General features: G+C 39.3%; 1 protein-coding gene across 1 annotated transcript in view; it reads right to left on the bottom strand.

The window, feature by feature from the left end:
- OSBPL10 (oxysterol binding protein like 10) overlaps nt 1-24,379 on the bottom strand; it is a 187,436-nt gene that overhangs the window by 17,256 nt on the left and 145,801 nt on the right. Inside the window, exons 7-8 of the mRNA XM_007054979.4 lie at nt 18,568-18,714; nt 8,069-8,552 (exon numbers count right to left, since the gene is read on the bottom strand). Coding sequence (XP_007055041.3) covers nt 8,069-8,552; nt 18,568-18,714 — 631 coding nt within the window. The remainder of the gene's footprint in view (nt 1-8,068; nt 8,553-18,567; nt 18,715-24,379) is intronic.

Here is a 24,379-nt window from a genome sequence, read left to right as displayed (position 1 = left end):
CTAATAAAAGCAAAATAAATGAGTGTTGGGGAAGAAGAGGGAGGGATTTATTAGTCTCAGAAGTATTAATGCAGCTGATACAGGTAGCCCACTGCTTTGCTTTCTGTTCCCTTTTTTAAAAAGAAGCAGAAGCTACAATTATGAATACAAATAAATAAGAAGTTTGGGAAATACAAACCTGAAGCCACTTATAAGAACAGTTCTCAGACACTCTATCCATGGAGTTGAAGGGTAAAAATTTCAAAAGCAGTTAAGTCCCTTTTGAAAATTTTACCCTAAATCTCCTTTGCACATATCACAAAAGAAGAAATGCAAAGTGAATAGCATTAAACTGATGTAGGTCAATTTCTTTTCTAAGAGCAGGATCTGCTACAGCTTGGTTCTCCAGCCCTCACCAGTGCAGTTGTTCCATTGGCAGAACTGTGACATGGGAATAAAAATACATAATACTGATGGTTCACTGCTTCCTGAGAATGGTTCCACAATTTCAGTCTGAACTGCTGCAGTTTCCTCTTGCATAGGCTGGTCTCTGGGATTAGCCCTATACAGAAAGCCAGGAGACCCAGCAGTTTGACGCAAACTCTGATCTGAGGATGAATGTAACACATCCTGACTGCCCACTTTTCCATGGGGAAGATTTTAACTATGATAGTGTCAATGTAAATTCTCATATGAGTGATTGCCTAGGGACAGCTCTTCTTTAGGGAGATAACATTGTTAGTCATCACGGTACTAAGAGCTTTCTGTGTAGCCATTTTAGAATCTGATTGGGATAATCCCAGATCAGTATGTGTGCACATTTCCTGGCTGCTGACGCGCACAATCAACCATCACCAATAACCCAGGGCTGATGAGAGGACAAAATGAAAGTTCGGGAGATCACATGGAAACCTCAGGAATTTTTGTTGGCATTGAGCCAGGCACCTCTCTCCAGAACTGTTACTTGAGTGCTATGAGATTCCTGGATATGATAAAACCTGAGAGACAGTCTCTTAACCTTTATCTAAACAACCCCATGCAGAACAAACAACTTCCTACAAAAGGACTCTGACAGAGCACTGAGAACCAGCAACTGAACCAGCACTCTGGTCACTGCAAATCCAATTAGTTCCCCTGGAGAGGGCCTGACTGGGGGAAGGAGTGGCTAATTACTAGGTCAGCCTGGGCTGGGGAGCGCTAAGGAGCTAATTAGCCCATTAACTGCAAGAGTAGAAAAGGAGCACAGGAAGGACGTGTAAGTGACCTGGATACTATATATTTTTGGGTGACTACAATCTAGGAATATCTAGATGAAATTACTATAAAGTGGGTGCACAACTGGTTGAAAAACCATTCTCAGCAGTTATCAATAGTTTGCTATCAAACTGGAAGGAGGATATATCTACTGGGATCACACAGGAGTCTATCCTGGGTCCAGCACTAGTTAATATTTTCACTACTGACTTGGATATGGAGTGGAGAGTATGCTTATAAAATCTGCAGATGACACCAAGCTGGGAGAGGTTGCAACTCCTTTGAAGGATAGGATTAGAATTTAAAATGACCTTAACAAATTGGAGAACTGGTCTGAAATCAACAAGATGAAATTCAATCAAATGCGAAGTACTTCACTTAGGAAGTAAAAATTCAATGCACAAATACAAAATGGGTAACAACTAGCTAGGTGGCAGTACTGCTGAAAAGGATCTTGGGGATATACTGGATCCCAAATTGAATATGAGCCAACAACGTGATGCAGTGCAAAACAAGGCTAATATCAATTTGGGATGTATTAACAGGAGTGTTGTATGTAAGACACAAGAGACAATTGTCCCATTGTACTTGGCACTGTTGAGGCCTGTGTTAGAGTAATGTCCAGTTTTGGGTGGATGTGGACAAAGTGGAAAGAGTCCAGAGGAGAGCTACAAAAATGATAAAAGGTTTAGGAAATTTGACCTATGAGGAAAGGTTTAAAAAGCACACTAAATACATTAAAGGCTGTTATAAAGAGGACAGTGATCAATTATTCTCCACATCTACCAAAGGACAAGAAGTCATCACCAAAATCGGTAGCAAGGTAGATTTTTTTAAAAAACAGGTTAGAAAAACACCTGTCAGGGATAGTCTAGGTATGCTTGATCCTCAGTATGGGGTGGGAGTGGGGGGGGGGGAAGATGGACTACATGACCTCTTGATGTCTCTTCCAGCCCTTGAGTCCCTCTCCTGCAAATCCCCTTCTGATGCTGTATGTACTTTGTGAACTGATTTTCCTACAATATGTATTGATGAAATACACAAATGAGATGTTAGGTCAATAGTGCAATAATTAACTGCAGAAGAGACATGTGCAGTTTAATGCTTTCCTCTGTTTGTTCAGGGATCAATATGAACAACAAATCATTCAGGGTCATCGATGGCCTAGAGCAGTTTCCTAATGTAAGAGGCTCCTCACACTTCATCTGTGTTATTCATCACATCTGTTCGACGGGGACTAAACGTTTGTTCTGATTAAGGCATAGATGACTGCAGTACATCAACAGCTTCAATGATTCACACAGTGAAATCATGAAATAGTGGCACACTAGAATCTCACTCCTATGGTCTCATGAGTGTTTAAATCATTTGTGCTACATTGTTTGTTTGACAATCCTTGAGGAGCTCTATCTAAAATATATTAGAATTGGAAAAAGCACAGAGAAGGCCAACAAAAATGATTAGGGTATGGAACAGCTTCCATATGAGGAGAGATTAACAAGAGTGGGATAGTTCAATTTAGAAAAGAGACAACTAAGAGGAGATCTGAGAGAGGTCTATAAGATCATGAATGGTGTGGAGAAAGTGAATAAGGTGGTGTTATTTACCCCTTTACATAACACAAGAAATATGGGTCACCTGATGAAGTTAACAGACAACAAATTTAAAACAAACACAACACACAGTCAACCTGTGGAACTCATTGCCACGAGATGTTGTGAAGGGCAGAAGTATAACTGGGTTCAAGAAAGAATTAGATAAGTTAATGGAGGATAGGTCCATCAATGGCAATTAGCCAAAATGGTCAGAGACACAACCCTTGTCCGGGGCGTCCCTAAGATTCTGACTGCCAGAAGCCGGGACTGGATGACAGGGAATGGATCACTCAAAAATTGCCCTGTTCTGTTCCTTCCCTTTGAAGGACTGGCCATGACCACTGTCAAAAAACAGGATATTGGGCTAGATGGAAAAAGGAAAGAGCTCTGAAATCCTTGGATAAAATATATTGTAAATACAAAATTACTACTACTACTGCTAAACTACTACTAATTTTTAAGCTAACTCCAGCTGTCTGAAACATTTAACTATAAAAGCCCCACCATCCTGCTAAATTAAGAGTAATTTGCTCCCACGGAGATATGCATTCCATGAGCTGCAAAACCCACAACAGATTATTCATTCACTCCTATTAGCCGCATTCCCTCAGAAAAAGGTGTAACATCCCTTGTACCAAATCCTTCCCAAGTTTTAATGCTTCCTTTCCAATTTTTAAAGTTATCATCTAAAAATATACACACCGTTTTTTTAAAAGTTAACAGCCATCTGATAACGTAAAACAAAGAAACCTACAACCCACAACAAAAGTTTCAACTCGATATTCTTTGTAAAATTAACCGTTAAACCTAATTCACAGGGCTATGAATTCTGCATCTTCATGAATTTTGCTGTCTTGCAACAAAACAATACATCACAGTAAGAAAGGAACCTCAATGGTTCTATGCTAGACATGTATTAAACATTTCCTTTTCACTAAACCATGCAAAGATTTTCTGCCCACCGCAATGTCTGTTTTGGTGGCTCTTTGCAACATATAAAACTGTATAATGTAAGAAATGGTTACTTTTGCTCCCCCTATCCTTGTAAATTTAAATCCCAATGCCATTCTATTTCAACACATCCTTTTTTTTTCTTTCCATTAAAACATCAGTTATTAACCACCAGAGCGTGGCATTGTGGAAACATCAATTTTTATTTGCAGTGCACCCCTGCTACTCTCATTCAGAATGACCTCTTAAGTAAGGAAACTGCTAAACTGGCTACACTGTACAATGGTTTCATCAGGTAAAGCACTTTCTAGGTGAAAGCTGAGACACCTCATTTCACTTGTAAACCACATTCAGAGATGATGGGATATGACAGAAAGCAACTGTGCATATGGATTTCCAACAACATCACCTCTTGCATGCTGATTTCTATCACTCCATGTGTTTGACTCATCTGGTTGATATTTACATGGAACAAAGAAACAAGACAAAAAAAAAAAAAACACCACCACAACACTGGATGGCCTTTGTCATCTCCAGACTGGATGTTGTAGAGTCAAAATACTGATCTACAGCATTTGTATGAAGGGATCTTATGTCATTAAACCTCACAATTATTTAAATTCATAAAGAAGCTTCTGTATTTCCATATTCTTCTTCTTTAACATACAGACTTATTCTTGTTTTAAAAAAAGTAATGAAACACCCTTGCCCCCCACAACATTATTATTGTGATGAACTGCAGGGAAGAGGTTTCACAATAACCACGGGAACATTATTGATGTATTCCTGACACAATCTAGTTCCAAGAATTCATTATACACTATGCAAATAGGCACCAGCAGTGCAACAAATCTCTCGGCAGTCACCAACAAAAACAGTCACTACGTGCTCAGAAACAAGGCTGTTAAATACATCCTGGTTTTATGTGTTCTTCAACGCACAGGTCATAACATAGTTACAGGATGAAATACAATTGTTCTGTTAAATATAGCAAGATTATGTTTGCTATCTACTGTACAACTGTCTGAATCTTGAAGTACAGCAAAATTATTTCAACTGTCTAGTGCACTATCTGAAATAGATAATGACTATGTATCCGTATTTCAGCTATTTTACTTTGGGTGAAGCCCACTGCTAACACTTCAGGTACAATAGAAAAGCCAGACAGAGCTCATGGCCCATCAGCGGGTATAATGGACTGCAGAAAGGGACTCATGGACGCTGTAATCCTACAGAGTCAGGTGGTCTTGTCAACTGATACTAAACATTACCTGGGACTTCTTGTAACTTTCCACTGGAAGGGAAGGGAGGTCAAGTTTGGGAAACAAGGGATTCCCACCTTATGTAAATCCTATTTAAGCATAGGGAGGAAGGCAACCAGGACTCCTCCTCTCCATGACCTGTCTGCCCAAGAAGAAAGACTGCAAAAGCCCCCTGAAGGGAAGGCGGGGGGGAGTCCAGACTGAGACAGGGGTCCAGTCTGAAAAAGGAATATAACTGGAACTCTGAACCACAGAAACTTTGCAACCTGCCTGCAACAATATCTAGGGTGAGAAATACTATTTGTAACCATTTTCCTTAGTGAAACTAGATTAGTTTACATTTTTTATTTCATTTGCTTAGTAATCTGATTTGTTTTGTTTGTTACCCCTTTTACCACTTAAAATCTGCCTTTTATAGTTAATAAAATTTGTCTGGTTTATTATTAAACCCAGTTTCTGTAATTTCTAACTGGGGATGCGGGGGCAAGAAGTTGTGCATACCTTCCTCCACATTGAGGGAGGAGGCAAATTTCATAATATATCTTTGGGTCTGCACTCCAAGGGAGGTGGACACCTGAGTGCTGTGACAAGACCCTTAAGATGAGCCTTCCCAGAACTGATCTCCTTGTCTGTTTTGTTCTGCAGGTTTAATAGCCTGACTCAGCAAGACAGGTAAAAAGGGTGCCCAAATTAGCATAACAGGTGGGCTCAGTAGTATCTCAGCACATCAGGTGGCCTCCTAATGTTGTAAGTCTGGAACTTCTGGGAGATTTCAACAGTCCCCCTGCCAGCCACCCCAAATCCTGAGAGCACCCTGTGCGCTGATAGCAAGTAGGTTAAATCTTCTGACCTAGTGTATGATTTATCACAGGTGTTTTCATTAGTATTTAATTCAGAAATGAAGGGTATGCCTACACACTGACACTCAGGAAAGTTAATCCGAATTAACTCAGAGGTGTGAATTTAAAGCAGTTAGTTAAACTGTATTAAACCCCTGTGCATTAAACCCCGGCAAATTAAAATGGCCTTAATTTGGTTTAGCTTAATTCACTTCAAGGCCATTTTAATTCTGAATGAGTGTCTCTCCACACAGGGGTTTAATGCAGTTTAACTAAGCCACTTCACCGTCATACCTTTAATTAATTCAGATTAATTTTCCTGAGCATCCCCATATAGACAAGCCTGAAGTTTCATTGAACACTCCCCTTTCACTATGAAAAATAATTTATAACAGAAGGAAAAAATGAAGAAATAAAGTCACTGAAGATCCATTGGTTCTAGTAACTCACACCCTCCCACCCTACTTCACCCCATTACCGAGCTATTGGAAACCTGACTCCCATTACCCTATATGTTGCAATGTAAAAAGCAATGTGTCTGATGTAGTATCTAGGGTGACCACATGTCCTGATTTTATAGGGACAGTCCCGATTTTTGGAGCTTTTTCTTCCATAGGCACCTATTACCCCCAGCCTCTGTCTCGAATTTTCACACTTACTATCTGGTCAACCTAATAGTATCACATGGCATGAAACAGAAAAAAAAAATGTGAAACAGGAGTATTATTGTAGGATTTAGACTCCAAGAGTCTTAAAAGCAGTAACATTTGTTTCAAGACTGTTCCATTTTGCAATAACTAAACAACTGAAAAGTATTAACATTAGGAAAGAGGTTATTGTACCACTTTTCTATTATTTGATTTTGTTCTTTATTTCACTGACACTTTGCTACTCCTATTGTAGCTGTGAAGTCACTAGTTAATAATTTCTTTGGACAATCACTTACCAAAGTCCATCACTACCTGCATCTACCTTGTTAGTACATTTCTTAATATCTCAGCAATACTTACCTAATGCAGTGATGAGAAAAAACAATTATTTGTTATTAGTTCTCCTTATCCCTCTACTTGGCGGTTAACTAGGACCAAAATTTTAAATTTATCTGGGACAAAACACTAGAAAATACATGTAGACAACATTATTTATTTGTAGTACTGTAGTGCCCAGGAGCTCTAGTTGTGATCCAGGACCCCATTATGCTAAGCGCTGTACAAACAGAATAATCTTGAGTAGTAAGAGGATTCACCAAGATGCTGCAATACATATTTTTTGTTTAAATAATTCATAGAATCATAGACATTTAGGACTGGAAGGGATCTCGATAGATCATCTAGTCCAGCCCCCTGCACTAAGGCAGGACTAAGTATTGATTAGACGATCCCTGGCAGGTGTTTGTCTAACCTGTCCTTAAAAACCTTCAGTTACGGAGATTCCACATTAATGATGATAATGATCCAAGTCGTACTTGTCAACCCAGAGCATACATAAATGACTTATAATTTGATAATGTTTTCTATATTTATTAATCATTTTGATCAATGGATTTATCACTGAACAGGCAAATATGTTGGTTCTATTGCAAACCAACAATACAATGTGATGGTGGCCCCATCTGTATGACTTGCCAGAAAGACTGAAAAGGTACTATAGCCGAGTAAGACTTATTTAAAATGTATTTCTTCATCTAACAGAACCCAGGTAAAAGCAGATGAAAAGGCTTAACTGAAAATATATAATTATTCTATATTCTTCTGAAAATAGTTTACAATAGTTTCCGATACTGAATTAGATACTAACTCTAAAGACGATTATTTGTTTAGCTGATACAATTGTTACTGTAAGGTACTTAAGTAAAGCTGTTCATTATATTTTAGCAAGTACAATGTGACAATTTCTAAACTGTAGATTTTAATAAGTCTTATAAAAATAAAGGTACATATATTATACAAGATATATGTATACTAAAACTAAATAAAAACTGGACAATATTCTCAAACACAAGTTCCATTATTTTAAATCTAAAATTAATGAAAGCAACAAATAGCAAGATTAAGATGCAGGGTTGTTGTTTTTTTTAACCTTACTGGAGTTAAAAAAAACAAAAAACAAAAAAAACCTTCATCTATGATTTTCTGTGGGATGTTGACACTAACACCCTCCCAAAAATAAAGCAAAGCATATTTCTTACCTTCACCTACCATAGAAACACCTATTGACATTCCCATGAACTTGCTTTTGGTCCATACATGGGCGTTCACACACATTCTCTTCTCCTTGCATTCACAGTAAAAGCATGATACTGGTGGGTGATGGGATACTTGTTCAGCTACAAACCTCAGCTTGTAGCACTCTGATTGGTCCTGGCCAAATTCCTTGGTTTGGTCCTTAGAAACTACAGAGGCACTGTTAGTTCTGAATGATTTCACTTTGTCTTTAGGCACATCCCATGAGCAATGAAATGATTCACCAATTATTGGATTATAGGGTTTCTTGGCAACTGCTCCCTTTCGACCTTCATGAAAGGCTGTTAGATAATACTCCACAAAGCAAATAATTCTTTCCTCAGGAGTGGCTCCAGCTGCAATTGACAAAAACAGGTCTGGATGCGCCATGAAATTTGCATACATCTCCAGCAGAGATCTTTTCTCCAAAATAAATGTTGGAAGCACCACCTGTATTCAAAGCAGACAAAGACAGGTATGATTCCCCATGATTATACTACAGTGATAGTAAACAGTTAAGACAACTGCAATTTTAGCTGAGCCACGCTTCATGATAGCTGTTTCCCCCACCTCTGCCAGAGAGCAATTTCTCTTGGAATACAGTATAAATAATGAATCAAGGAAAAATTAGCAGTCTTGATAACTGTACAAGCTGCTTCCTATGTCACTACAGTTCTCAATGGCAGACCCAGTGACATGGATCCACTATTTCCCCTTTCTCTCTGGTCAGCTAATAAACAACCCACTGTTCTTAGAAGCCTTCATTGTTTGAGAATGTGAAAACAGTCTGGTACAAGTTAATTTAATTCTAACACCACATGAACTTGAGCTGAATTATTATTAAACCACAAAAAAAAAATAAAAATAAAAAAACCTTCGCACACTCGCAGCCTACTGAACATTTCAGAGGATGCTTATATAAATAAATGTGCCCCCGTTTCCAAATGGTTAGTGAGAGCATAAAATCATCTAATTAACATTGGCTGAAAGAGTAATTTTGTTCTGTCAATAATAGTTTTACTGAAAACTATTCCGATGCAGTGAAGGGTAGCAGAGGTCTGTGGAACACAGAATAATGTCTTCCTCCTCTACACAGGACCACAGGAGCGAAACTAGTGAGGAGTTACAGCTCACAGGGGAGACATACAATGTATTATCTACATGACTTAAAGTGAACTGGCAGTGCCAGATCTGTCCTTGTCACTTAGAGAGACACTTTTCCACTATCTACCATCACTGACAGGGAATATGTTTGGAGCCACAGGCAAATCAGGAGCCAGGCTGCGGTAGGATGAGTATTGATGATCCCTGGGAATACTCCCAAATAAATACACTTGTGGTCTCCTTTCTACACTCATTCTGGCAAATGAATTTCAACTTTCCTCTCCTTTGAGTTTCCTCCTTTCTCCATCACTCCCCTTTTCAGTTCATCCTTCTGCCCTGCTCCAAGAATCAGGCAAGGACAGAGTGATACCATCCCCATCTCGAATGTAAGGAACCTTGCCACTCCCCTCACTGTTATAAAATCAGACTAACGCACAGTTTAAGCCTTTTTAGTGAGTAAAGATAATGGAAGCTGTCAGCTATTTATTTCCATTCAAATTATAAAATTACAATTAACCCACAAATATTTCTTTGAATGGATTCTCTCAATGACCCAAACGCATACTGCCATATGCTACTCTACCATTGATCAGTGTTTCATAAGTGAATCAGAACAGCTGCTGTTCAGGCAGGCAGAGACTGGTATTGTTGCAAAGTTACTGTTCATATCCAAGAAGAAGGGAGACAGCTACACCGATTTAAAGGGCTCTGCTAATGTATTAATATTGTGGGCTGTACTGTATCTTTTATGGATCCCTTCATCATTTTTGGCTGTTTTAAATATATCATGCAGAACTTATGGTACATTTTTCTTCTGGGTCTGTACACTCTTGGGGACTCTCTATCAGCAATGCATCTCCTACTGGACTTAAACCCCAATCCTGCAATCTGTTGCATGTGTTTGGATCTCTGCATGCAGCCCTGCTGAAGCTGCATAACCCACACCTTACATTGTATTGGCTTACTTATACAAAAGAATTCAATAACTAAAACAAATAGTGGTGGATTTTTTGTTGCTTTTTAAGTTTGATTCCAGCTTTGAAGAGTAGTGGGAGAAGATCATCACAAACCATATCAAAACTGGTTTCACAGATGAAAAATAATTAACATTTTAAAACATTCACTTTCAGCCCAAATATTTATTGTCTGGTATAATTCAAATAGCAATTCATCACAGTTGCTACCTGCTTCAGTGACTTAGATTTATTATATTAAAAAAAATCTTTAGCTGTACATCTCAAAAAGTGTGTGCATCAAAAGGAGGTTGATAGCCTTTAAAAAAAATGGGTTTCATGTTCTATCATCCACAGAAAGTTAGCGATAGTTCAACAATGTATTCATTATGTCAACTTCAAGGAGGAGAGGAGGACTGCAAAGCCATCCTTTTGGTAAACCAATTCTTTCCTTTTGCCCAAGTGGCCGCATCTGACAAGAACAACATTTATTTGCACAAATCAGGGGTTGGAGAGTGGGGGGGAAATGAAGGAACACATTTAAGATGTTGCTGATTTTGTGATTTAAAGCTGAAAAGATTTCATCCCCCGAGCTTGCTTGTCAACATCCTGGGGTTCATTTCCATGTTCTCTACTACTGGATTTACCCTCTGGAGCCAGCTGCCAGCATAACTGCTTAAATAGGCATAAAAAATACTCAATGCTTTCATTATAATTTCAACTGCTGATTAAAAAATTTGAGAGATAGAATTCTAACTCAAACTTATAAGTTAAAAAACATCCAGCAGTTTACAAGAAAAGATTTAAATTCCCATATAACAAAAAAGGCTCCAAAGCTAACAACAAAATAACTAAATAGTTTCAAAAATGAAATCTCTGCAGTGGAAAACGATTCAAGTTTTTGAGCTTTCACTGAGTGATTTCATTGGGTTTTAAATCTATGTAACTTTCAAGAGTTCTAAAAAATATCTGTACAATGTTCTCTTGAACACTGAAACTATATACTGTATACTTTTGTATTTAACACTACCATGCACTAATATAAACAGTCCAAAAGATTCTGATCAATTTTTGGAGTTGACCCTCATTCTCAGAAATTAGCCAATTTGTACAGTTTTTCCACAGAAACATACAGGAGTTGTGAAAAAACGACTGTATCTCCCTGCCAGTGCAGGAACATTCTCCATATATAGTAGTTACCCATGCGCTAACTAAAGCGACAGTTTTCTCCCCTTTCCTGGGAGACAATTCCACAGCTTAACACAATGCACGGCCCAGAAATTTGTACAGAATTAGGAATGAGAATATTTACACTTGTAACTGGACTCCAGACATTTTTGTATTTGCACAAAAGGGTAAGGCTGTCTCTTCTTTTTTCACTTTGGGGGACCCTGACAAATAAAAAATTGCAAATAAGTTTAAATAGAATGAGTACCTTTGTGGATTGCATACTCAGGTAGCATAAATCATCTGCACTAAATAATCCACTAGTCAAAGCCCTAGAGGAATGGCAGTTCTTGCTACCCCTTGGGGTCTCACAATTAGAAGAAAGCAGTCTAATAGGTGTTCTGCTTTCCTCCTTGAGGATGGGGGAGAGTGGATGGACTCAGAATAGGATTACAATCTGCCTCTACAGGATTTTATGAACCCATCTACACTTAATGCCATTTCAGGGTAGCCATGACCATAATCCTTTAAAAGATTTGTTTCAAACCGCCACTAGATCCAAGTGCCAGTTGGAGACAGTAAGTGTGCGACTTCTTTGGACCAGAAGTATTTATTTCCTTTGTCATTGTTTGCTGTGGAGGCAGAGTGTACTGATTTAAAACAAAACGATTTAAAGTCAGCAAGCAGAAAACCTTAATTTAAGTAGATAAGGTGGATAAGGTAATATCTTTTATTGGACCAACTTCTGTTGGTGAGAGACAAGCTTTTGAGCTCACACAGAGCTCTTCTTCAGGTCTGGGCTAGATCATCCCAGACCCTGAAGAAGAGCTCCGTGTAAGTTCAAAAGCATAGGCAGCATGTAATGGAGGCCAGGGGAGGCTAAGCCTCCCCAAATCTCATGCTGCCGGGGGCAAACGGGCAGTGTGAGATTTGGGGCCCCCTGAAAAATCTCCTCCTGCTATGGCCCCAATCTTGGAGGGGGGAGAGTGAGCGGGGACAGGGCCTGAGGGCTGAATGGGAGTGGGGCATTGGCTGGAAGAGGCAGGCAGGGGGGCTAGCTTTACCTGCCACCCATGCTCAGAAGCATGTCTCTCTCACCTACAGAAGTTGGTCCAATAAAATGCACTACCTCATCCACCTTGTATCTTAAATATATTGAGACCAACATGGCTATAACACTGAAAACATTAATTTAAATAATCAATTTTAATCTTATTTTGCATTTGTACTTTTTAGTTATTTTCCTAAATAAAGGTTGATTTTCATTGATTGATTTACAACTAAAAAATAGCATTTACTGTAAATTTGGTGCTTTTTTTCCCTAACCAGAAGAATACTACATATATTTATTTAAGCAATTACATAGCTTAACTTCAATTATTTAGATTCTTTCTTTAGACACTTATTATGTTAGAAAATGGTAATCAATGCATCTCTTATTTATTTGTGCCATGCTCTATTTAAATAGAAATTCAAATTCAGTTACAAATGGAGAAAAGACAGCTTTTTATTAGTTAAATAAAACTACCTTAAATATGCTGGATACATAAAGAAAAAGGTTTATCAAAAGATTTACAAAACATTTTTGCATTTAAAACTGATTTATTAAACAAAAGCAGTATTATCTGCCATTAATGAATTGAACCGATTGTTTCTGGTCAGGATCTCCTTCAAGATTTTGGAACTAGTAGATCCCATCCTCTCACACCTGGTTTTCATTCACAGACTGGAAGATGAAAATAAACATTCCTGCTTTTTCTACTGCCGATTGGTTTCTTAACTTATGATGAACTAGTCATTGAGTTGAAGTCGTTGAATAAACTGAAATGAATGAGCGCACCGCACCTTAAGCTGGGGGGCCTTGTCCAGCTTGCCAGGAGAAGGAGAATAGTGCTTCACGGATGTGGGGGTAAGAGAGGGGCTCAGAAGCCACTGGAAAAGGGAGCGGGTAAGCATGGCAACGCTGACTCATCCCCAGAGACAGGAAGGGCTGGGGAGTTGAAAAGGGGCAAACCTGGCAGGAGAAGCCTCTTTTCCCCAGACCAGGCGGAGCAGCCCCCATCCCCACGTCCCCTGGAAGTGGCAAAATACCAGGTTTGGTCAGGTCCTGCAGTGGGCATCGTGCTACCTGCTCCGTCCTCAGGGGGCTGGAAAGGAATTTTTCCCTCACCACTAGATTGGCCTAGGTGGAGTGTGTGTGTGTGTGTGTGTGTGGGGGGGGGGGGGGGGGGGGGGGGGGGGGGGGGGGGGGGGGGGGGGGGGGGGGGGGGGGGGGGTGTTCACCTTCCCCACAGCCGGTTCAGGGAGGACTTTGCTATAGTGAGTAGGGAAGGGAGTTAGGCTATGATGTCGCAACTCATTCAGTAAGTGTAGGGCAGCTGTCCAGTGCAGGAACTCCCCAGAGAAGGGATACAGTGACCAGATAAATGGCTTAGTGAAGGACTTAAAAAGGAGATGTTTGTTAAAGGAGCAGAACAGGGGCGGGTGAGGGGGTGGGAGGGTGTTCAGGGCTCCTGTAACTGGCATGGCAGGAGCCAACCCCCCCCCTCCTTTATAGCCCACCTTAACCCCCATAACCATATGGGTTGGCTGGGGACCAAGATGGAAAAAGGGGAGGCTGGCATAAACCCCAAGGTAATTATTGAAATCATCATGGGGTTACCTGCACAGTACACTTTTATCTGCTGGGTAGTCCCAGACATCTAATAATAAAGTTGCAGCCTGATTAAAACCATATCTGGTGTCTCCTGTCCTCCTTTCGGTACAGCCGGACAAGAAGGCATTCTCTGTGCCTACAGGAAAAGCTATTGCTGTCAAAAGCTGGTTTAACACTTCAGCATACTCTGGTTCCAGGTGCTTAGCCAGTGACATCTCCTAGTTCAGTGGTTTGACTTTCTTTAAAACTTCAAAGCAAACATGTACAGATTAATATTTTTTTCATTTAAATGATTTTTACAGATTATAATACATTTAGGCCTTAACATAAATTGCCATAATTTCACATTTAATTTTAAATAGATTTTTTAAAAGCCTGTATTTAATTAATATTAAACCATTTGCTTTAAATAAAAATGGGAGTTTTTTTAATTAACATGATTTATACTTATCCACTTTGCTGTGAGGCAAGAGAGTTGGGCTGCCATTCTACTGAAGGGGGAAGGAGTATCTGACAGAGCCACTCCCTGACAATTCACTGTTTTAAGAGGGACAGAAGCATTCTACTATTCAAAGACGTCATTGTGGGAGTAAAAATAGGACACATTTCCATCCCAGTGTTAAGCTTTCAAGCCAGATGTCATTTGAAAAATAAGCAAAAAGTTTTGTAACATGGGAAAATAAACTATCATGTCCATTTCTGATGAATGGATTTATTTCTTCTCTTCTGGGTTATGGCATGACTTTGTTGCTGTATATGTTGTCAGCCATTTACTTCTAGGATAGCAAAAAAAACTGGGAAGAGAGGGGAGGATACCAGGCACCTCAGGAATAGTACCCAAAGTTGTCCCAATTGATCTGTCTGATGGAATGCGTGTGACCAATAACCCAGCTATCCAAATTACAGGACAGAAATGGCTGCTGAAAAAGTATTAGGCTAATAGTAATTTCATTAAAAGCCAAAGAATGAACAAATTTCAAAAATTATTTGCACAATAAATCTACTTTAAAAAGCACGTTAAAGTGCAGCCTAAAAACCTTGATCCAGCTAAAGCCTCAGTGCTACGCTGTGATCTACTAATGCAGAGCCATGGACCCACACGCGGCGCCTCTGACTGCGGTGGAAGTCCACGTGAGTGCAGGAGCCTGCTCTAGCAAAACCTGATGAAATCAGTGATGTCAAGTCAAAATAGCAAGTGCAATATAATCCTACAATATGAAATGTGGCCGCACATCTCCTTCCAGCAGCGAGCACCTCTGCAACATTAAAGTGCTGCTATTCTCTTCTTAGGAAACTTGAGTCAGTTTGTATGTAGCCAATGCTAATATGCCAACATAAGAAACCAGTCCTTAGGAAAGGGAAAAGATGCTGTTTTCTTTTATATGGCTCATGAATTTTATGATAAAGTCTTTCAGGAGCAATTGCCACTAAGTGCTCAGAAGTGCTCTTTGGCCACGTATGTATCGTACAACAATTTCTACTTTATGAAAGCAACTGAAGAAAAAGCCTGGTGGAGTAGGCACTGAGAAATTCAAAAACACTTAAAACTAAACTGAAGTAATTTCAAACATCTTTTGATTTTAACATCCTCTCTGTCACAGCTAGCTCCTGCAGACCCAAAAGCTGACCAGTATCAAAGTTATCTGGGATCTGACTTTTAGAGGAATGGTTAAAAATGAAATAAGTACGGTCACCAAATAAACTAGGCTTTGTTTCTACACAGGCTAAAGGTTGCCTCCCTGTATTAGTCAGCAACCTAGACAATTTTTAAAAATAAATAAAACTAACCAACCAGTCAGTACTTTTTTAAAAATTCCCAAATGGTTAGAAAAGGTTTTTAGGCCATGGTAATACAGTGGTCTTACTGATACTCTTACTATTTGCATTCATGCATCATTCACACTAAAAATGAACCTGACGTGGCTAAACGAGTTTCTTATTCTTCATTCAGCATAAACATCTCTATACACACACAATTTGCCAATATTAGGGTCGGATGCCATTCATCCATGTGCTCCAAAGTTCACATAGCCCTCTGTAATGCTCTGTCAATGTGATCGGAGATCAGGGTCAGAGTACAGATTCTTATGATCTTTATTTATTTATTTTTGCACACTTAGGAATATTTACATTGTTACAAAAAACAAACAACCCACACTCACAGCCTAACAAATTATCAACCTTTGGGGGGAAAAAAACGTTTTTTGATTCTCACATTGGATGAGAAGTGATTGATCAGAAAACAAGATATTAATGTTTCACTTGCTATAGACTCAATTTAATGTTCCTCTCATTCATACTATTTTGTATTTGGGGGTTGTGTGTGGCAGCACACAGACAGCAAAGGGTCTGGAAATTTAAAAAGAAATCCCCCATCACCATCTCGAAGAAGCTCGAAGATAGTTTGATATACTAGACTGAAATAGTTTTACTGCCCCTCAGGTGATTTTGTGGGGTGATAAAAGTCACATAGGTTACCAAAAGTAGAAAATGGTTTGCGAAATAGAAGGTGTTAATGGTGAAGGTCTATGAAGCTTCTAGATCTAGTGTAACATTCTGAATTCAGGATAGAAATGTTACAGTATTTATACCACACCACTAAAGTTGAAGAGCCCTAAGAGGCTGAAGAATGCAAAAACTAACAAACAAACAAAAATACAAATAGTATGCAGGCCTGGGTGTTTCTCTCACCTCTAAGAAATGAGAATAGAAGTAATACAGAAATGAAGTGGTGAAACTTTGGTTGCACTCACTAAAAAACATTACCGGCACTATGGGTATCTGATATTATTTTTGCAATGGATTAAAGGACTGTTTAACCTTGAAGTTGTCATTTTCATATTATTTTGTCTTATTATTTCAACCATTTTAGGAGAAGAAGGTATATATGCAAGTATATGAGGAGAGGACGGACCACACTGGGCAAATCCTTTATTTCAGAGAAAAATAATATAAAGTAAATTAATAAAATTCGGTTTCTAAGATCAAAAGGAAAGCAAAGCTTTTTTTGTATATCCACATGCCCCTGAGAAGAGCTCTCTTTCATAATTACTCTACCATACAGACACAACTCTCTGATCTTCCCATATTGCTTTTATTTGTGGAGGAAACAAGTCAGAATAAATTCATTTTACTTATTTCACTTCTTTGACGATAACAGCAACAACAACAAAAAAGCTTTCTGTAAGGGCACTCCATGCCATTAAGAAAAAAAAAATCCTCTCAATGCCTATGCATCCACAAGAGATAAAATCACTAGAGAGTGGAATACAAAATTATTAACGGAAGGAAGTTCTCATTTTCAAACTATCTACAAATTTTCCAACTCTGCAGGGGCTTACAGAAAATCTCTCAGGTGACACCTCTACAACAAGATTCCTTTATTTATATATATATATATATATATAAAATGTAAAGTAATATATATATCATTTATTTGAATGGTTTCAGAACAAAGGAATACACAAATGTAATCTTTTGTAATATGACTAACAAGAAGAGTAGTTTTGTCCTGACCAGCCATAATTTTGTTATACTAAATTGCCTGAAGTTTTCATGTGATCCAAAGGTATCGGATACCAAAGTACTAATTAAACCCATCTTCCTTGTTCCATAAATTGAAAGCCTTTAACTCCCAGTGTTCACATTGTCTTTTTAGAAGCAGGTGAAATGAAACTGACTATGGGCCTAATCCTGCATTTCCTGCACAGCCAATAAACCCACTGCTTTCATGTGTGTTTTGAATGTATAAAGAATGTAAGATTTTGCCCTGAATGAATGGTAAGAAAAGGCGATAAAGACCCTGGCCTTGCAAACATTTATGCACGTGAGAAACTTTACTCACATGAGCAATCATACCAAGTCCAATGAGTCTACTCACACCACAGTCATAGGTGCTGGAACAATTTTTATAGTGGGTGGACTGACAGCCATTAAACAAAATTGTAAACCCTGTGTATGATGGAAACCACTTCAAACCAGGGGGTGCTCCCACACCCCCAGCACCACTAGTTCCAGCATCTATGAACATAGTTAAGGATATGTGTGTAAGTGTTTACAAAATGAGGGCCTTAAAGAGCAAGACAGAAATTTTATCATGGCCTCTATTCTGCTCCTGATGACTATAATGGGACTAAAAGATTTGGTCAAATGAAACTGTGAGCTGCCCTGTGGAAACATTATACCACAATTCCAGATTTGTTTGGATTAAACTGTCACCGTCCCAAATGGAACGTGAGGTCTTGTTTTGAAGCCCACAGCAGAGTCTAATTTTCTAAGACAAATACAAATCTGTAAAGCTCCTCCACCACTGCCTACAAACAAACAAACCTTTTCCTCTCCTTTGTTTCTGCAGCTCCTGCGGCTGTCATTTGACATGAAAAGCCTGCTTAAGAAAGCTGATCACCCTCCATACTGCCCCAGGATGGGACCACGCTTTTGAAAAGAAGCAAATCTATGAAAACTATTGGTTAAGAGTTTGCAGAATAGGTTGGGATCTGAAACAAAAGAGTCTGGGAGGAAGAACTGATTTAGTAAGAAAGAATGCGCAACTTAAAAAAAATATATATAGATGTAATGTGCCTACCCTGGTTAGATCCATGCCAAGTTTGAGCTGTGAGATGAGATGAAGAATTATGCTACGCTGATCTTCCATGACTCCTAAATCCTCCTCTTCATTATCTTCGGTATCTGTCATCTCATCTTCAACCAGGATCAACTCAGGAGCTGAATGCTAAAATGAAAACAATCACCAAGCATCACCAACTGGATAAACAAGTAGCAACATATGTCATGTACTTATGCATGCTTAAAAATGGGGATAGCTCAGAGCACCCAGGGGGCCCCCTTACAAAAATCCACTTAAGGCTGTACCACAACTTTGATGTTTCAGTGGCAACAATGGTGATTATTAGCAAGTATTAATTTATAAATTATTATATAATATTTGTACTGCAGTAGTTCCAGTCAGCAACAGGGGCACATTGTGCGAAGTTCTGATACAGGTATACAAAAGCAAAATGCCTTCCCCTCCAGAAGCTTGTTCTTTTCTTTATCTATTAAGAAACAAGCACCGTTGAGAATCAGTATCCTCAAGAGAGTTTCAATTTACTAAACCACTCATGTAAATAAATATCTTAAGAAATCATAATATTAAGGACTAACTTCACATGATTCTTCCCCTCATTCATCCCAATTGCTCAACTCTGGAAATCATGGATCAAGTAAATTTTGAATAAAATGCTTTTTAGTGCTAATTTGACCCTTATAGTCAAGAACTTTCTATAATGGAGGTAAATTGGAGTATAATCAGACATATATACATTAATGTGAATTTTTCTGCTCATTGCAGTGCTATGAATTCGTGGCATGGTGTTCAACATTTAGCTTGTTTGTGTTCAAGACAGAGGAGCAATAGTACATCTGCCCATTTTCCAGATACCAGTTAAGGATTAAAAAAAAACAGAAAAAGTATGCCACTTCCCTCCAAAGTATACAGAGAGTGTGTGTGTGTATGGTGAGGGGTGGGGTGGGGAGGAGGAGGAGTATAGTAAATTCTGCAACAAAACATAACACTTTCTTGCCTCTTAAATTGCAATATATTAATTAACTACATCTGGGTGGTAATTATTTAACTCAATTCTTTTAATACGGAATTCACTCCCCTTGGTGGTTCATCAGAGCTAGAGTCTAACAAGCTTCAGGGCCAGGACATGAATTATTTGGGTTTACTTTTACAAGTTTTTTTTTGTTTGTTTGTTTACATTGCTGAAAAATTTACAAGACAGTTGTTCACATTTCTTGAGGCAGCACCAATGGTTCTTTACTGCTAACTCTGGTGTGTAGCTGTGTCTTATATAGATTTAATTTTGTAAAGAAAGAATATCACTGCGGCAGCAACAGTTGCTCTATTATACAAATCAATAAATAATTTTAAAGAATTACAAAAGACAGGCTGTGATGATTTTTACAGCAAAGTCTAAACATTCTAAGCAAAAGACAAAAAACTGACATTCTGCTTGTTCTTTTATTGTACACAGAATTGGGTTTTAAAACAATTTGCTCGGAAGACCGTCTATAATCATGTTAGAGCCAAAAAATGCTCATGTGGCTTACAATATTAACATACACAAAGCAAGACTTATTTACCAATATTCTACAGGCTAGTCACTATTCTGTATAGATGTTTCCATGATTTGGATCAGGCTTTCTTTCTTTCTTTTTTTTTTTTCTATAATCGAATGCATGTTTCAACAGCTGTCCTCCAATATAAACCATTACTAGAAAATCTCTGAACTCAAATTAGTTATGTTAATTTCGTCTGGTGAAAGACCACTAGAACACAGAGCAATTAAAAAGGTTCTTTGTAACTACTCCATCTAGAAAACATTATATAACCCCAAACCTGGTGAGCTGTAACCTTAACAACTGTGGAAGCTTTTGAAAGGGCAAAGCAACCACTTTTCTCCACTCAGAAAAATGTATAGCAGGATAACCCACCCACCCACCACTAATCAACTAATGCATGATTGACAAGTTCAGTTTCAGTATGTTAGCACATAATCTGACAACACTTACTATACGCGATCTAATTCCATAAGCATATAGTAGATGCAGAATGCTGCAGCCCTATGCTGTTATGTACATAACTGAATTTCATCTGGAGGGACTGTGGGGAGGGGTCTTCAGAACTTACAGTAGACGTTTCTACAGCAGGCTTGCCTTTCATCCAGCTTGACCTCATCAAGAGTACTGTGCTACCGTTATCGGTACCGCTGCTCTTGCTGCTAGCTTGGTTAATGGCGCACAAGCTAGAGCTGGAATCAGTAGTACTAAGAACAGGCAACAGAACCTCCCCCTCCCCCCTCAACCCCCCCCCTTTTTTTTTTTAATTTCAACTGAGTTTAAAAGAGTGTGCTGATGTCAATCTGCTGCCTGCATTTCTAGTCACATGACATTGAGATCTGCGGGCTTAACTGCAAATAACTCCCACTGGAAAGATGTTGCTGCTGTTTCCTGAAGGATATCCCAGGGGGCAGCTTTCTGCTTGTATTTTTTAAAGTTTCCCCAAGCACACATGGGCAGACAACAGCCTAGCAGGAGAAATATACTTATCTTTCATTTGACAGACTAGTAGATAACAAGCTCTCAAGTGACACCAAAAAGCTGTAACTAAGCTTTCAGTTAACAGAATACTGACAGCCATGTGACCCTTAACAGTTAATGAAAAATTACTGACACACTGGACAAGAGATTAAATTACTGACAGAATACACTGAGAATTTTATTTTTCTTTTGAAAACTATATATTCCTCTAGGTACACAGTTTTCAGATTTTTATTCTTCATAAATTCAAAAATGTTACTAACCAAATATCAACTGGCTACTGTTTCTGTTCCAATTTAGTGCAATGGTACAACACTGTAATATTATATTTGCCTACTCATTTAGGGTATTTTTTTTAAATGAACAAGAATTCTTTCCTTGCATATCATTAAGCTGAATGAGTAGATTTTTGAACCTGGGATTCTACACTTTTAAGGGCAACTTTGAAGGTACAGTCCATAATTAAGGCTATGTTTTAGTCATGGGTATTTTTAGTAAAAAGTAATGGACAGGTCAGGGACAGTAAACAAAAATTCACAGCCTGTGACTCGTCTATGATTTGTACTATATATACTCCTGACTAAATAGGGAGGAGAGGGAGAAGAGCCTGGGGGTTCTGTGGGTGCTGGGGGGGGGGGGAGGCCTGGGAGCACCATGGGTGTTGGAGGGGGGGCAGTGGCGGCACGTGGCCCAGGACCCCCGCTGGTGAGGAGAGAAGGGGTTGGCGGGGCCGACAGGCTCCCTACCTGGCTCCATGCCTCCCTGGAAGCAACGACATCCTCCTCCCTTAGCTCCTAGACAAAGACGAGGCCAGGCAGCTTTGCGTGCTGTCTCCACCAAGAGCGCCAGCTAACCGTGCCAATGGGAGCTGTGGGGGGGCAGTGTCTGCAGGCAGAGGCAGTGCGCAGAGCTGTCTGGCCATGCCTCCACCTAGGAGCTGAGGGATGTCTCCGCCCACCCACCGAGGTAAGCGCCACCCAGAGTCCTCACCCCTTCCTGCGCCCCAGCCCGCCACCCAAACTCCTGCTCCTTCTGGGGGAGGGGAATACAGTGGCCCGAGACTGCCCCAGCAGCGGCCGGTGCAGCTGGCCCAGGGGCTGCTTGAGCTGCTCGGGCAGCCTCCGGGCCAGGTTCATCGGCCGCTGCAGAAATCACAGAGGATTTCCATAATCAATACAATCCATAATCAATACAATTGTCAATGTCATGTGAAACTAGTATATTATGCTTAATATTTAAAAAAAATCCTAACATTTCCCTAATTCCTTTTTAGAATATTAACCCCTCCTCAGTGGCGTTAGAACAATTTTTATAGCGGGAGTGCCGAAAGCCATTGAACAAAACTATAAACCCTGTATATGATGGAAACCACTTCACGCCAGGGGGTGCTGCAGCATCTCCTCTTCCAGCACTCCTGCCCCTACTCACACCACATATGCGGAGAGAGACTACGGTTTTCAGTAAAAATGAAGAGCCCCTAACTTTGTAAACTGCTCTAAAAATAAAGTGTGTCAATATTAGCCTTTAATCTAGAGTGAACAGTAATGCAGCCATGGAAATATTTTAGTTTTCTTCTCCTTTTCATTCTTTGCCAATGAAGGTTACAAAGCCAGCCAGCCAGCCAGCTGCCATTTTCATTACAGAAAGTGAACTGCAGTCCTCTTTGGTGCAATAAGTCATATCCTTTAAATACTGTTTCCTAAGTGTAGGTGAATTGCCTATTAAGTGCCTTGAACATACAAAAGACTTTTTCAATCAATGCACAAACAAAATTTCTCCAAAAAAGTACTTGGTGAAGCTGTCACCGTATAACCAGATTCTAGGGCGTGTGTGCATACAGCCACAAAACAAAAGTATGTTGCATCAATAAAATGTTAACTAATATCCAATCAGGTTTTTATTCTTTATCTCCCAACAAAAACACACACACAATGGAGTATAAAACTAAGAATTAACCATTCAGCTGAGCACAGAAGATTATGGCACCTCCTCTAAATAATTACAGTACAGTATGTGAATGATGGGGTCACCAAGCCTGGCATTGGACTTGGTGTGGTCCGGGACCAAGGCCCAAGCCCCACCGACCGGGGCCAAGGGCTTCAGCCCTGGGTGGCAGGGCTCAGGTTACAAGCCCCCCCCTACCCCCCCCCCACCTGGGGCTGAAGCCCTTGGACTTTAGCTTTGTCCCCCCTGGCCCAAGGTGGTGGGGCTTGGGCCCCACCACCCACGGCAGCGGGGCTCAGGAGATCTCAGGCTTCGGTCCCCCTTCATGGGGTCATGTAGTAATTTTTGTTGTCAGAAAGGGGTCTCAGTGCAATGAAGTTTGACAACCCCTGGTCTAACATAACTCAAAAAAGGCAAACCAAAGCTTACAATAGTGGGGATGAGATAGTAAACAGAACTTAGCTTCCCAAAAAATTTCTAGAAGATGATACGTGAAAAATACCTGGTTATTTCTAGCAGTCCTAATTGAGGTTTAAAGTTTAAATATTTAATTTCAAAGTAACCAAATACTTTTTAGGCCTCCCTCAATATTAATAATATCTTTTAGGTTCAATTGTAGGAGATTTATGAAAATGCACTCTTCTGAAGGAGAATGATTTTAAAAACAGTCAATTTAATTAAAAAGGGGATTGTTTCATTTAGAGAGGTCATCTGTTAAGACAGGGAATTGATGTTTTAACTAATGGACTTTGTCAAGAAACATCAATTCCCTTTCTAAGAGATGAAATCAGTAAGTAAAAATTCCTTCAAATAAGTAGACTTTCTACAAAAAAAAATAATAATAATCAGGAAAAGTGCACTTCCATAGGTCGTAAATAAAATCCATACAGCCAATGACAGATTTTCTATATGAGGAAAAACCTCATTAATCCTCCACTCCACTAAAAAAATCTCTCAACAAGTTTGGATTTTTCAAATTCTGATGACAGTCTCATAACTGAATTTTATAGGTGGTTAGTCCTTTTGAAGTAATCAGTTTCAAGACCAAGTTTTCAAACATGAACTCCCAAACTGTACAGACAAATGTCTTTAGAATAAATTGAGTAACTGTACGATGAACCATGACAGGGGGCTTCACTTTTTTTTTTTGGCAGTACAATATGGTGACAAAATAAGGGCAATGCACATTTAAGGCTATATATGCTGAGGCTTCATATTAAAGTAAGGAGACAACTGTCATTGCTATACCTGAACCACTATCTTCAGTTCTTCTAGGTACTTCTTTACTGGAAAGATATAGACAAACGAGAAAAATTCCAAGGAGGACATAAAACGATTAAGGGGGCTGA

The sequence above is a fragment of the Chelonia mydas genome, chromosome 2 (genome assembly GCF_015237465.2).
Source record: "Chelonia mydas isolate rCheMyd1 chromosome 2, rCheMyd1.pri.v2, whole genome shotgun sequence".
Taxonomy (NCBI): domain Eukaryota; kingdom Metazoa; phylum Chordata; order Testudines; family Cheloniidae; genus Chelonia; species Chelonia mydas.
This window is presented reverse-complemented; position numbering and strand designations above follow the sequence as displayed.